Genomic DNA, 12,695 nt, shown 5'->3' on the forward strand with positions numbered 1-12,695 from the left:
CGGTATTGTCTCATTAAATCCTTCGGGCCTCAGTTTCCTCAGTCAGGAACTGGGGTTACAACATTGTTTGTATGCTGTGAACAGTTAGTGGCCTACAGCATAGACAGGGTTTGCATCCAGGGCGAGTTACCTAAACCCTAGTCTCCTCAGGTAAGCCACTGGTATGTTAGAGGACAGTTCTGTGGCTTCAGTTATTAGTGTAGAGAGTCTGGTGACTCAAGAACCAGGTAAATACTATACATAAACCAAATGATAGCAACTTCTGACTTTTCCACAGGTCACTACAAATAATCACCATTATGCAGTGTTACGGCTAGAAATGAGGGGCTCAGGCACAGAGAAGCGTTCCTCCTTGAGCTGCATGCCTAGGCTCCTGCTGTGTGTGTGTGTTCGAGATCGTGCGCACAAGCACGCAAGCACATGTGCATATGTGTGCATGTGTGTGGAGGCTGAAGGTCAATGCAAGACCCCCCCTCCTCAATCACTTCCCACCTTAGGGTTACTCACCTGGAGCTGACCCATGCGGCTTGACTGGAACAGCAAAGTCCAGGCATCCTCCTGTCTCTGCCTCCCCAGTACTGTGATTGAATCACGTACCACTGTGGCTTGGCTTCTACATGGGTGCTGGATATTGAACTTCGATCCTCATGTTTGTAGGCAAGCAGTATACAAACTGAGCTATAGCAGTACTACAAACAGTCCCTCTTGATCATATCTTAAATAATTACATCTTTGTCATGAGTTTATTAACAGAATCCACTGTGTTTCATAGTCAGAGATTGGTAGAAAACTGGTTTACATTTGAGTCTTACAGAGCAAAGCTCTCTCATCCCTGACTTTCTTAGAAGTAAATGGCAGATGGTAACTATAGTGTGGGCCCCTTCTGCACCATCAGAAGACAGACAGCTGCAGCCGCAGGGCAGAGGCCCAGGTTTCCACCTTCTGTTGTGTGGGCCTGCATACAATGGATTCGTGTGGACGGTGGCTCCCTGTGGGGTAAGCAGGGATGCTGGGCAAATGCTCATAGAGGCAGGCACTCACTGCAGGGCCATAGGAAATCTCTGATGTGACTGACACAGGATGGATGGGTGGAGAGAACTATCCATCAGTGTCAGCAATGATCCGAAGCACCTGGCTAGTCAGGTGAAATAAAATAAATGATTTACTGATCTCAGAATGTGCCTGCTCACTTGACTACTCATGGAGAAAGAACTGTTTGATGCCCTAAACTTTGGGTTGAACCAAGGCAAAGAATTCCTGGATGGCTGTGTGTAAGTGTATACTATGAGTTGAGGGGGTGGTCACGTGCTTTGTAAGGAGGGAATGTCTGAGGGTAGACACTGGACTTGACCCACCTGGGAACTTACTACACAATACTCAAGGACAGTTCATCTGTTACACAATTCCTTAGGAAAAACCACTTAAGGATTCTACTTTGAGTGGTAAAGCTTGAGCTCAGAAGATAAATGCATTCTGATGGGCTGGTTTGGACTTGCCCCAGAGCTGGGACTGTGCACCAAAGGGCACCATGTATGCCCTGGCAAGTATCCTGGAGCTGGGATCTCTCCAGTCTTACTTCAGAGAACTACTTCTCTGGGGAGAGACACCAGAAACATGATCTTTCTCCTTTTCTATCTCACTGGTTTCCTTTGTGGCTACAAGTGAGGCTCAGAGAGCCATTTGCAAATCTGGGCAACCCAGTTTAACACTTGCAAGATGGAGACTAGGAAGGATGACAAAAGGCACATGAATGACCACTTGAAGGCACAAGAACCAATGACCACTTAGAACTAAGCTACCACTTAGAACCAGCTTCAGTGGCCAGACACTTGCACACAACCATACAAGAAAAGCATTAGAAAAACATTTGTTTTATAATTGGTAGTGACTAAGGCAGAAGAAAGAAGGGATGTGTCCAGGGTGCCACCACAGTACAGAAGGAAGGTACAACTTAAACCTAGTCCCGACATCAGACTCTGAGGCCTCTCTTTCTGGGGATGAATCTGCAGATAGGAATCTGGTGAGTACAAGTTTTCCTTTTGCCTTTGGGGAAGAGTAGGAGACAGGCCTGGGATCTGTGGTCATTCCAGGCTTGGCTTCTCACACAGAGACAGAGTGGCAGGACTGTGGAACACCTTGTTTTGGACCCCTGGCCTGATAGCAGTTAAACTACCTGTAGGATTTTCTAGAAAGAAGCCTGGAGTGGAAACCTAAGGGTTCTTTGGAAAGTCAGTTGTATGGTGTTTTGCTGGGGCAAACATGTGAAGGAACATTTCGTCAAAGTGGACACAAGTGAAAGACTAAGGCAGACTAGTGAAGGAACAGTTCACTGAAGCAGACATAGCACATGAGAGGACACATGATGGAGGATTCTTTGCTAACAACACACATGTATTGGTCCGCCTTACACTTCATAATTGAGCTGCATTTGCTGGGACTCCACAGAGAGAAACATACCAAAAAACTTCTGGTGGTGTGCAGCAGTTTGTGGCTGGTTCCAAGGACTTGGGCTGACTGGCAGAGTGATGTCAGTTGAGACAGATGCATTTGCTGAGGCAAGACCCATGAAGGACATGTGATGTTTGGAGGGGATAAACAGGACTCAATGGACAGTGATGGAGGCTGAACTTGGCTTGCTTATAGAGCTAGCTGTGCAATACTTGTAGGTCTCAAGTCTTCCCTGATCTTTGCTTCCCTGAGAGAGACAGAGCTGAGAACTTCTCCTGGCATCCCTCAGGGTCCCTCTTGCTGACTCGTGCCAAGGCTGAGGCCTGGATGTCTCTGGTAGGCAGTGCCACTGCTGCTGATTCGTGTTTGCTATCCCTACATTATCAAACTGGACCGTTGAGGTATCTGTGAGTAGACCGGGCTGGCGTAGCTAACATGTGAACTTAACTACTGATCTCCAAACAACACAGAAGGGAGTTGCTCCAAAGAACCTTTCTAAAAAGATCCACTTCCCTCGTATCCTTTCTTTTCCACTATCTCTGGTGGGTGGTGGGCTAGAAGGGAGGTTAAAGCGTTTAAGAACCATCATTAAAAACCAATTTTGAAAAAAATTAAAGTTTCTCAAAAAACAACAGAACAAACAAACAAACAAACAATTAAAAGTTTCAGAAGGCATCAGAAAAGGCAGACCCTGAGGCTGAAGAGGGCAGTTCATTTGGTAGTGTCTTCTGCACAAGAATGAGTTGGACTTTCCAGAAGCCATGTGGAGAATCCAGGTGCGGCAGTGTACAGTATTCCTGGTACTGGGGAGGTGAAGACAAGAGGATTTCTGGACTGCTGAATAGCATAGCCAAGTTGGCAAATTCTGGGTTCAGCAAGAAGGAAAGGAGCAGCTGAGGATGGGGTGCGTCAGGTGTGGCCATCACATCCAGCATGTCAGATGCAATATGCTTACTCTGGAAGTTCAAGTGCTATTTAGACCCAGTGATGATGTCTGTCTATCCTTCCAAAGGTAATGGTGGTGACTTCTTACAGCCCCCAGCTTTTCCTGTAGTCCCTGATGCTAACTGATAAGTGGGTGAACTCCTCATTCATTGCTGAGAACTTTGTTATGTGATGGACACAGAAAACAGACCTCTCAAATGTTTCACACTGGCTTGCCACATCAAAGTAATGCCAGGGCATTCAGACAGTCACCATGTGTGGAGGCCAGAAGAGGGTGTAGGGTCCCCTGGAATAGAATTTGCTATTCCACACCACGTGGGTGCTGGAAACTAAACCTAGGTTCTCTGGAAAAGCAATAAACTCTCTTGACCACTGAGCCTTTTTTCCAGCCTGAGGAAGAAAAATTGTATAGTATGAACACAACAATTCAGAACATGTGACAGTAACAGTCTGCCCAGATGTGAGCCGAGGTGCTCCTGTCAGGTTGGTATGAGGTGGTGTGACAGCATGGGCAGCGTGTGACCACTGCAGAGTACAGATGCTGGTTTTTCCGAACCAAGGCTGCAGTGACATCAGGCGATCCACCCTGGTAAACCCCTCAGAGTCATCACACACTAGTTTTTGAATCAAGTTTGAAGTGTATACTCAGTAACCTTCTACTACCATCAGATCTTCTGAAATTTCCACATTTAGTTCTGTGAGCTCATGTGCATCAAGGCCTGTGGTTTGAGAAGCTGAGCTCTAGAAAAATGATGTAGGTCCCTGCAAAGCCACACATGTTCCTGTGTGGGGCATTTGGGAGAAGGCTGTCTTAGTTTGGGTTTAATTGTTGTGAAGAGACATCATGACTATGGCAACGCTTAGAAAGGAAAACATTTAATTGGGGCTGGCTTATAGTTCAGAGGGTTATCCCATTATCATCAGGGCAGGAAGGACTGAGGCATGCAGGCAGATATGGTGCTCGAGAGGTAGCTGAGTGTTCTACATCTGGATCTGCAGGCAGCAGGAAGACAGAGTGACACTAGGCCTGGCTTGGGCATCTGACACCCCAAAGCCCTCTCCTCAGTGACACATCTACTCCAACAAGGCCATACCTCCTAATAGTGCCACTTCCAACTACCACAGAGGTCAACCCTCTTTTGGAGGGTCAGGGGAGATACTAAATGGAGGACCTTGAGCAGACTGAGCAAATGCTCATGCCATCCCTAGACACCTGCCTTCTTTCTGAGCAGTGTTTGCATTTCATCTCTATGAGAGGAAACAGAGACGCACATCCCTCGTGGATACAGTACTCAAAGTTTTATGTTCTTAACTTCACTTTTGAGACAGGGTCTTACTGTATAGCTCTGGCTGACCTCCTGGACAGCAGACCCGAGGCTCAGAGAGACAGTGTTAAGTCAGCTGAAGCTCACTTGTCCACCTCTTAACTAGGAAGCTAAATGAGCATTCAGCATATGGCAAGCGCCTGCCAATAAAACTGGGAAGGGCCTGGGGAGATGACTCAGTAAAGTGAGGCCTGAGGACTTGAGTTAGGATTCCCAGAACTCAAGTAGAAAGGCGGGACTGAGGTGTCAGAGGCAGGAGGATCCCAGGGGCTTGTGGTTGGCCCGTCTAGCCAAATTGGTAAGCTCCAAGGTTGGTCAAAGACCCTGTCTTAAAAGCTAACGTGGAGATGAGCCGAAGAAGACGCCTGAGGCTACCCTCTGGCCTCTGCAGGCTCACACTCCTGCACACATGTACAGCTGGGAAAGAATACCGCAAGAGCTCTTTGAGGCTCATGATGTATTAGCTAGGTTCAGATTAATGCCAATATCAGAGATTTCATTATGAGAAATATAAACTTAGCAATTTTAGAATTAGATGAAATCTTTATCCCCTTATGCAACAGCAAACAAGGCCACCTGGGAGAGAGATGTGGCAGGGTAGTGCTTCAGCTCCATCACTGCGTGAGCCGGTACTGTACTCTTCCCTCCCCAGCATGGGGACCTTTGTTAGAGTGCAGAGGAGGTGATCTGGTCAGACCTGAGTTCCAGATAATACTACCACCAGCTTGAGTGGAATGAGTTGGGGATGAGGCTATCTTTGTCCTGCTTCACCATCTCTGTCAAGTGGAATGGCAAAACCTGCCACCTTCTAGGTAGTAAAGAACACAAGAGAAACATCTAGCACAGCGACTCAAACACAGTGGGCACCTCAACAACGTAGCCACGATGACAATGATGTATTAATATCCTGTTGACTACTATGGTGATTTTTCTATCCCTGTTAGGTATAAGTAAAAGCGGAAATTCAGTGCTTAACCAGAGCAAATCAAGCCCAAACACTAGTTGAGAGTGAGTACTAGATTTTCTAGTCAGACCCAAATGTAACCTGTAAGATCATTAAGAAGCTTTGTAAACAAGGAAGCTATGAGGTTGGGGAGTAAGGATAGGTGCATAGCAGTATCCTCTGGAGCTGAGGACATCCTCAGGACCAGAGGAGCCTTGGAACTTCTTCTCCAAAGTCTATCCATTTGAGGACAGTCTCAGGTGAGTTCTCTTTCTAATCTCCTTCATAGAGAAGACAAGACAGAACCCTTAGGTGGGAAAAGGATGTACTTTAAATTTCATTGTTTAACACTTCCTCAGAAAACAAATTCTTTTCAGTCACCTAGGTCACATAAGAGCTGTATGCCCTTCTCTGCCTGCATCTCTACATGACTCACCTAACTGCACATCCGTCGTGAATCGCAGTCTGTGGATCATGCTGACTTTGAATGACTTGTAATGGTGACTGCTAAGCATATCCTGTACTGTAGCGATGTCAATTTGTGAATCTTCCTCGAAAACTCCGTCTGCCCTTGAACCTGGGGAGGAAAAGAACAGTTTAAGACATAAAGATACATGAGGCTTGGCGAATGGTGTCTGCTTAAAATGCTTTGGGATAAATTAAAATAATACGGGCTATTTAATTTGGAGGGGAAAAGGCTGAGCGATGACTTAATAATGCCATTCCAGTAAACAGAATGCTATCGTATTAATCATCCAACAGTTAATTCCACAAACACTGCCTATGCTATGCCAAAGCGGGCCCTCGGCTGGGCAGTGGGGAGACAGGTGTGAGCAGGGATCAAGCAGCTCCACGAGAACTCCAACCCTTCCAAATCCCTACCCTGTTTGCTCAGTAGCTCCCTGCTCAGTAGCTGTGCTCCACAGCATCCCCTGCCTCAGGTGGAAGCCTCTTTCTTGCTGGCCTTGGGACTGCAAAGCTGCCTCTGTGATCTGGCCACAAGACCTTCTGGCTCATTTCTCTTGAGGCTTCATTGATCATTCAAGCACTCACTCACTCACCCACTCACTCACCCACTCATTCATGCACTCACACACTTATTCACACTCATTCACTCACACATTCACTCATTCACACTCATACACTCATACATGCACTCACACACACTCACACATTTACTCACACACTCACATTCACTCATCTACACACTCATACACTTGCTTGTTTGCTTGCTCGCTCGCTCGCTCGCTCACTCACTCACTCACTCACTCACTCACATACACTGTGTAATATGACATCGGTGACAAACGGGAAGACTGATGCTCTACAACTCTCCCTGGATCCCAGGCCTCTTGAATGGAGCCCTTTCTACAGCCAGCAGCTAAGGGAGGGCAGCGTATGAACTGGCTGAACAGTTTCCAACCTTTCATCAGTCCTCATAATCCCTTCTCTCACAGCCTCCCAAACTCTGCAGACTGGTTATACCAGGCAAAAGCAAAACCATGGTTCGGTCCCCAGAGTCTGGGGTGTACACTTCTGAGGTACAATTGCTGGCCCTTGTTCACGGCCCAGACTACTCCTTTAGTTCCACCCCAATACAGCCAAAATCTTCCTCTTCCTCAGGCTAGTTCAGACTTCACCTCTTCAATGAAATCTGTTTTGGTGGCTCTGACACACATGTATAGTAAGTAGCTGGTATATACCGGACCTACAGCTGGGCAGACCTAGTTCAACTCCCACCTCTGTCATTAATTTGCTGTGTGATCTTTAATTTGAGGTGTGATCTACCTTGTGAACTCACCCTTGATATTCACAGATATAAAAATTCATGTAAAGAATCTAATGCATAAATGATTAACAAACAGTAGCCATAGGGGATGATACTCAGTCTTGTTCTAGGCCTGTCTAGTGGTTGCTCTGTTGTAATGTGAAAGTTTCACAAAGGTTAAGTCAAGTTTCTTATTCACCTTTATGCTTTCTCCCGAGAATAGCATTCACAATTGGTATGTTCACACTAACTGGTCAAATAAATGATGGCCAGTCTGCTGCCCAGGTCAGCCATGATATCAAGTACTTTATTCATGTTAAGCCTCATGACAACATGGAGGGTTCTGGAATTTCCCATCTTAAATTGATGAGAAGTTAAGCTATATCCCAGGCCACACACACTTTGTTACAGGCAAACCACAGGGAACTTGAGGAGTTCCTTCAGATGGAGCTGGTGGGACAGAAAGTACTAACTTTGGGCATCACAGTGTAAACTGCTGTTCCATAGCCTGACAGCTTCATGCTTTTCTGTAGGCTGACCTTTTAAAGAAGTCAGTTTCCTTTTCTTTTGCACTGAATTCAGTTACTAGGAACTGTAGATTCTGCTCCTAAGCACTATGGCTATTCATAACAGACGATACAGCACCTGTGATAGGCTGTTCCATTGGGAAGGATGAGATACAGCACCTTGGACATAGCCCCATCTTAGAGCACATTGCATGTGCCCAGAGCACCCTGTTTCCTGTCTCACTCCCTACCACTCTCCTCCCTATCCCTTCTCAAAAGCCTGGCTCAAATGAGGCTCCGGAAAGCGAGATTTCCCCTGACTCCAAGCCCCCAAATCTAGTACTGATCCTGACACTGCATCCATATCTTCTAATAGAACAGTGACCAGCAAGCCATTATCTGTCTCTGCCTCTAGACTGTAAGCCACGGGAGGGTAGTCAGTGATGGCTGTGTTCACCCCGGTAGTCAGTCTTAGCTACTGTGCAGCGAAGGCAGGAGCCCAGTGTAAGAGCAGTACGAGCACCAGGTGCTGTGCTCAGAGAGGCCGTGACTTAACCAGCATCCTATTGCAGGACAAACTGAGTGACATGCCATCTCTGCAAGAGCCATCTGTTGACTGGTATCATTCTTTGAAGCACTGGTGATAAAGGACAGATCATGGTCATCAATGTTTCCTGGGTAAGATGACATCAGAACAGGGGCTGGGGGAAAGTTTAACACAGTCACTTTCTCCAAACTACATTTTAACAGAAACATCACTGCCAAATGCATTTATTTCTATCTTAGGACTTTTTATATACAAAATTATAAAGGAAGCAGTCCTGATTTATTTTATTTTTTTTTTAAAGATTTATTTATTTATTATATGTAAGTACACTGTAGCTGTCTTCAGACACTCCAGAAGAGGGCGCCAGATCTCATTGCGGATGGTTGTGAGCCACCATGTGGTTGCTGGGATTTGAACTCTGGACCTTCGGAAGAGCAGTCGGGTGCTCTTACCCACTGAGCCATCTCACCAGCCCCCGCAGTCCTGATTTCTTAAATACCAAAGTCCACCTTTGCCATCCTTGCTGGGACCGACTCGTTAGACAGAGCTGAATTAGACAGAGTTGAGCTCTGAGTTCCAAACTTCTGGAACATTAACTAATTGGTATTTCCTAAACACTGCAGGTATTTAACTTGGAAAGAGTAATAGCTCATTGTGCTAAAATGCCAATTACTAAAACAAAACAAAACAACAAAACCCCACACTTAGGATTTTTACATTTTATGTTGGATTAAAACCAATTACTATAACGTGACATACTTTTTTTTTTCCTGAGCAATTTCAATGCCAGCTGCTAATAAAGCATCTTAGCTGTAAATGATAATTCAGATGCTTTTAGATAAAGTGGTGCATAAATACGGCTAGAAATTGATTTAGCTTCTTGCAGAAGCCGTTGAAGAATGACACATTCTGTTTAATACACCAGCTAATGTGTCCTAAAAGCTCAAACAAGTGCCAGTTTTCATGGCTAACTTTACTGTGGGAGATTAATGAAAACTTTATATATTGCTGAAATGTTAATAATGGGCAGATGAGGCGATAGGATTTCAGTCAAGGTCTAAAGCTATAGAATAACCTGCAAAGCTTGTCAATTTCCTTCTATTAATTTTGTCCAAGACTTTCACAGCTGGAGCTGGTTCAACACTAATGCTTCGCACACTGACCTCCTGCTCTCTGCCAGGGTAAATCTACAGCGCACAGAGGGTTTCGGTTCCTGATGCCTTGCCCTGCTGAATCTTAAGAACAGGAAGGCAGAGCATCAAGGCATGCCCTCCACTGCTGGCTGCTCAATCCTGCATCCCCTCCAAGCAGGTCATCATCTGCTGAAACTGGACAGCAGCTCCGAAGTTCACTACCAGTTCTCAAGTGGGCTAAGAGAGCCACTGAGTGCAGGGCTTATTTATGTGTGCACATGTCTCGCCCTCCTGTCAGGACTGCAGGATGTGAGACGGCACTGGCAGAAGAAGCTCTTGACCCTTGGCCAGTCCTGACCAGCTACAGAACACAAAGCAGCAAGAGAGGCAGGTGAGCCCAATGCATGGCTCCCCATCTCATGGGGCAAAAGCACTGAATCAGTAGTATGTTTGGGGAGCGGAGAAATGCAACGGGTTGGTCTGTACCCTGGAAAAGGGGGAACCCAAACGTACATGCAAGACACTTGGTACTGTGCCATTTGCACATGAAAAATCATTACTGTACTATCAACTTCACATTTCAACCCTATTTCTGTTCAAGATGACGTTTTATCTTCCCAAAGTGAAGAGGAGAACCAGAATGTCTTAAAAACAAACACACAAGCCCCCCTCCCCAAACCATTAACTTGAGATAAAACCCTTTGGTATTTTGTTAAATTAGCAATTAAAAAGGTCACAAGCAATTAAATAAGACAAAAGCCACACTGTGTTCATCTACATTAAAGCTGAACTGGATCTTCTCATGAATGACAAGATAAATTGTAATGGTGCCTTCAAAGACTTCACAGTGTACTCTGTCAAAGTCGTGAGTGGTAATGTCTCTATGTGCTGTGCATTACCATAATGTATTGTGTCAAAACGCTCTGGTTGCAGGAACTCAAGGCTGAATGTGATAGATCACATTTTGCGGGTGGGGCTTAGTGTTGATTGGAGCACCAGAGCACAAATGGACTAGCAAGAAGGCTCAGAGAGGGTGCAACTCAGAAGGGCCTGGGGACAACAGAGAATCTTAGAGGAAGCAGCCTAAGTCTCTGGAGTAAAACCAGGAGGACCATGGACTTGGTCTCAGGGGAAGTAAGGCCAAACACAAAGGGAAGCAGAGGAGTTAATAATGGAGCCGAGTCTAAGGCAATTCTAGCTCCTGCAGTAAAGAGGAAAGCGTGGGTGTGCAAGACTGACCACAAGGTATAAAGTTAGATGTAGATTAACATCTGGGTTTACAATGACTGGGACGGGACCATCTGGCTCTCGAGTCCCTGTGTTCCTTTGCTGTGTTGCATTCGCCTTCTGTCTGGTGGCACTAAAAGCAGTTCCTATACCCCCGTCCCACATGCCCACCCCTGTGACCCCAGGACAAGAGAATGTGGACTAGAACAGTGAATTCAAAATCAGAGATCCATAGGCACCAAGGGAAACATTTAAAGGCGTATGGCTTTTTTTCTCCCAAACAAGTAGGCAATAGACATTAAGTCAAAGCTCAGATGGGCTCAGATGTTTGCTACTGGCAGGCTTCTGTATCCACGGAGCAAGTTACACAGGACTTTCAAGTTCACCCTTTTGGCTCAGTGGGTCTCAGACTGAGTCTGAAAGGCCTAGTCTAGTGCAAGTTAAAGCAACTTCAGTCTCCTGTAAAGCCTGGGCCAGGGGTGGGCACATCTACCTCCAAGCTCCCTTCAGGGCCCTACGGTCCTGTGCTGTTTTCATAGTAACAGTAAAACATCCTTTGCCTTTACACTCATTCCCTTACAAGTGCACAGTATAATAAAGAGCTCTGTTCCCACATTGCAATTAACCTTTAGGAAACTTACCACTTGAATTTTGAAATAAATGAAAATTAATACCAACAATTATCTGAAAGGGTACAGAAACTCTCTCCTCTGTTTCAACAAAGTATCTGTGTTAGGACAAATTGTCTTCCTACACTACAACCCAAACAATGTAGTGCAACAAACCGAGTACAGAAATAGATATGAAGATCTAAGATATCCTATTAACCAGACAAGAACGTGGAAGAGCACACAACAGGGCTGGGCCGCAGCTCAGGTGGCAGATCGTCTGCCTAGCATGTGCGAGGCCCTGGGCACAGCAGGGTAGCTCAGCATGCACACACCAGGCATGGATGAGCACACCCGTGATCCTAGCATGTGGGAGGTTATGTTCACTACAAAGAGACTCCGAGGTCAGCCTGGCTACCAGACAGCCTGCCTCAGAGCTGGGGTGTAACACAGAGAGCTACTCTTCCAATGAACATTTTAAAGAAAATCTTTTTTTTTTTAACAAAAGCATTTATGCTAACAGATCTACTGTTTTTAATGATTTAATAAACACAATTTCCTGTCTATATTTTAGGTACAGACAATAAATAACTTTTGTAGTCTTCAATATATTTTTATTAGCTAGGTAGTGCACACATCTGATTTGTTTTGTCATTGTGTATTGTTTTGATTTGGGGATTTTTGTTTCCTGTTTCATTCATTCATTTATTCATTCAGAGACAAGGTGTGCCTATGTGTCTTAAGCTGGCCTGATACTCTCAATCCTCCTGCATCAGGTCTTTTGGTGCTGGTGACTGAACTTGAGGTCCTAAATGAACTAAGCATCTGCTATCATACCAAGCTGCAGCCCAGCTACCCTCAGTAACTTTGAAGCATGCAAAGGGGCTGTAACACAAGCAGTATGAGAACTGAGCCCCGCCAACAAACTCAGCTAAAAGCTTCTATATACATTCCAGGAGTAAGTTTGCTCTCAGAGCTAAGAACCAAGCCTAACTCCAATTCCCCATTTCAAAAAGTCTTTCATACGGGTGATTTTATAGGCATCATGGGAAACATTTAGAGGCACATGGCTTCCACCCCCCCCACCCAAACAAGTAGGCACCAGTCATTAAGTCCAAGCTCAGATGGGCTCAGATGTTTGCTACTGGCAGGCTTCTGTATCCACACAGCAAGTTCCACAGGACTTTCAAGTTCACCCTTTTGGCTCAGTGGGTCTCAGACTGAGTCTGAAAGGCCTAGTCTAGT

General features: G+C 45.6%; 1 protein-coding gene across 7 annotated transcripts in view; it reads right to left on the reverse strand.

Annotated features, from left to right (window-relative positions):
* The window catches only part of Mapkap1 (MAPK associated protein 1), a 209,598-nt gene that overhangs the window by 35,638 nt on the left and 161,265 nt on the right, over positions 1-12,695 (reverse strand). For all 7 annotated transcript variants that reach the window (XM_029473510.2, XM_021184032.3, XM_021184047.3 and 4 more), the window contains one exon: positions 6,098-6,238. In XM_029473510.2, the coding sequence (XP_029329370.1) occupies positions 6,098-6,238 (141 nt within the window). The remainder of the gene's footprint in view (positions 1-6,097; positions 6,239-12,695) is intronic.

This window comes from Mus caroli, unplaced genomic scaffold, assembly GCF_978045245.1.
Source record: "Mus caroli unplaced genomic scaffold, Mus_caroli_1 scaffold_2, whole genome shotgun sequence".
Lineage (NCBI taxonomy): Eukaryota > Metazoa > Chordata > Mammalia > Rodentia > Muridae > Mus > Mus caroli.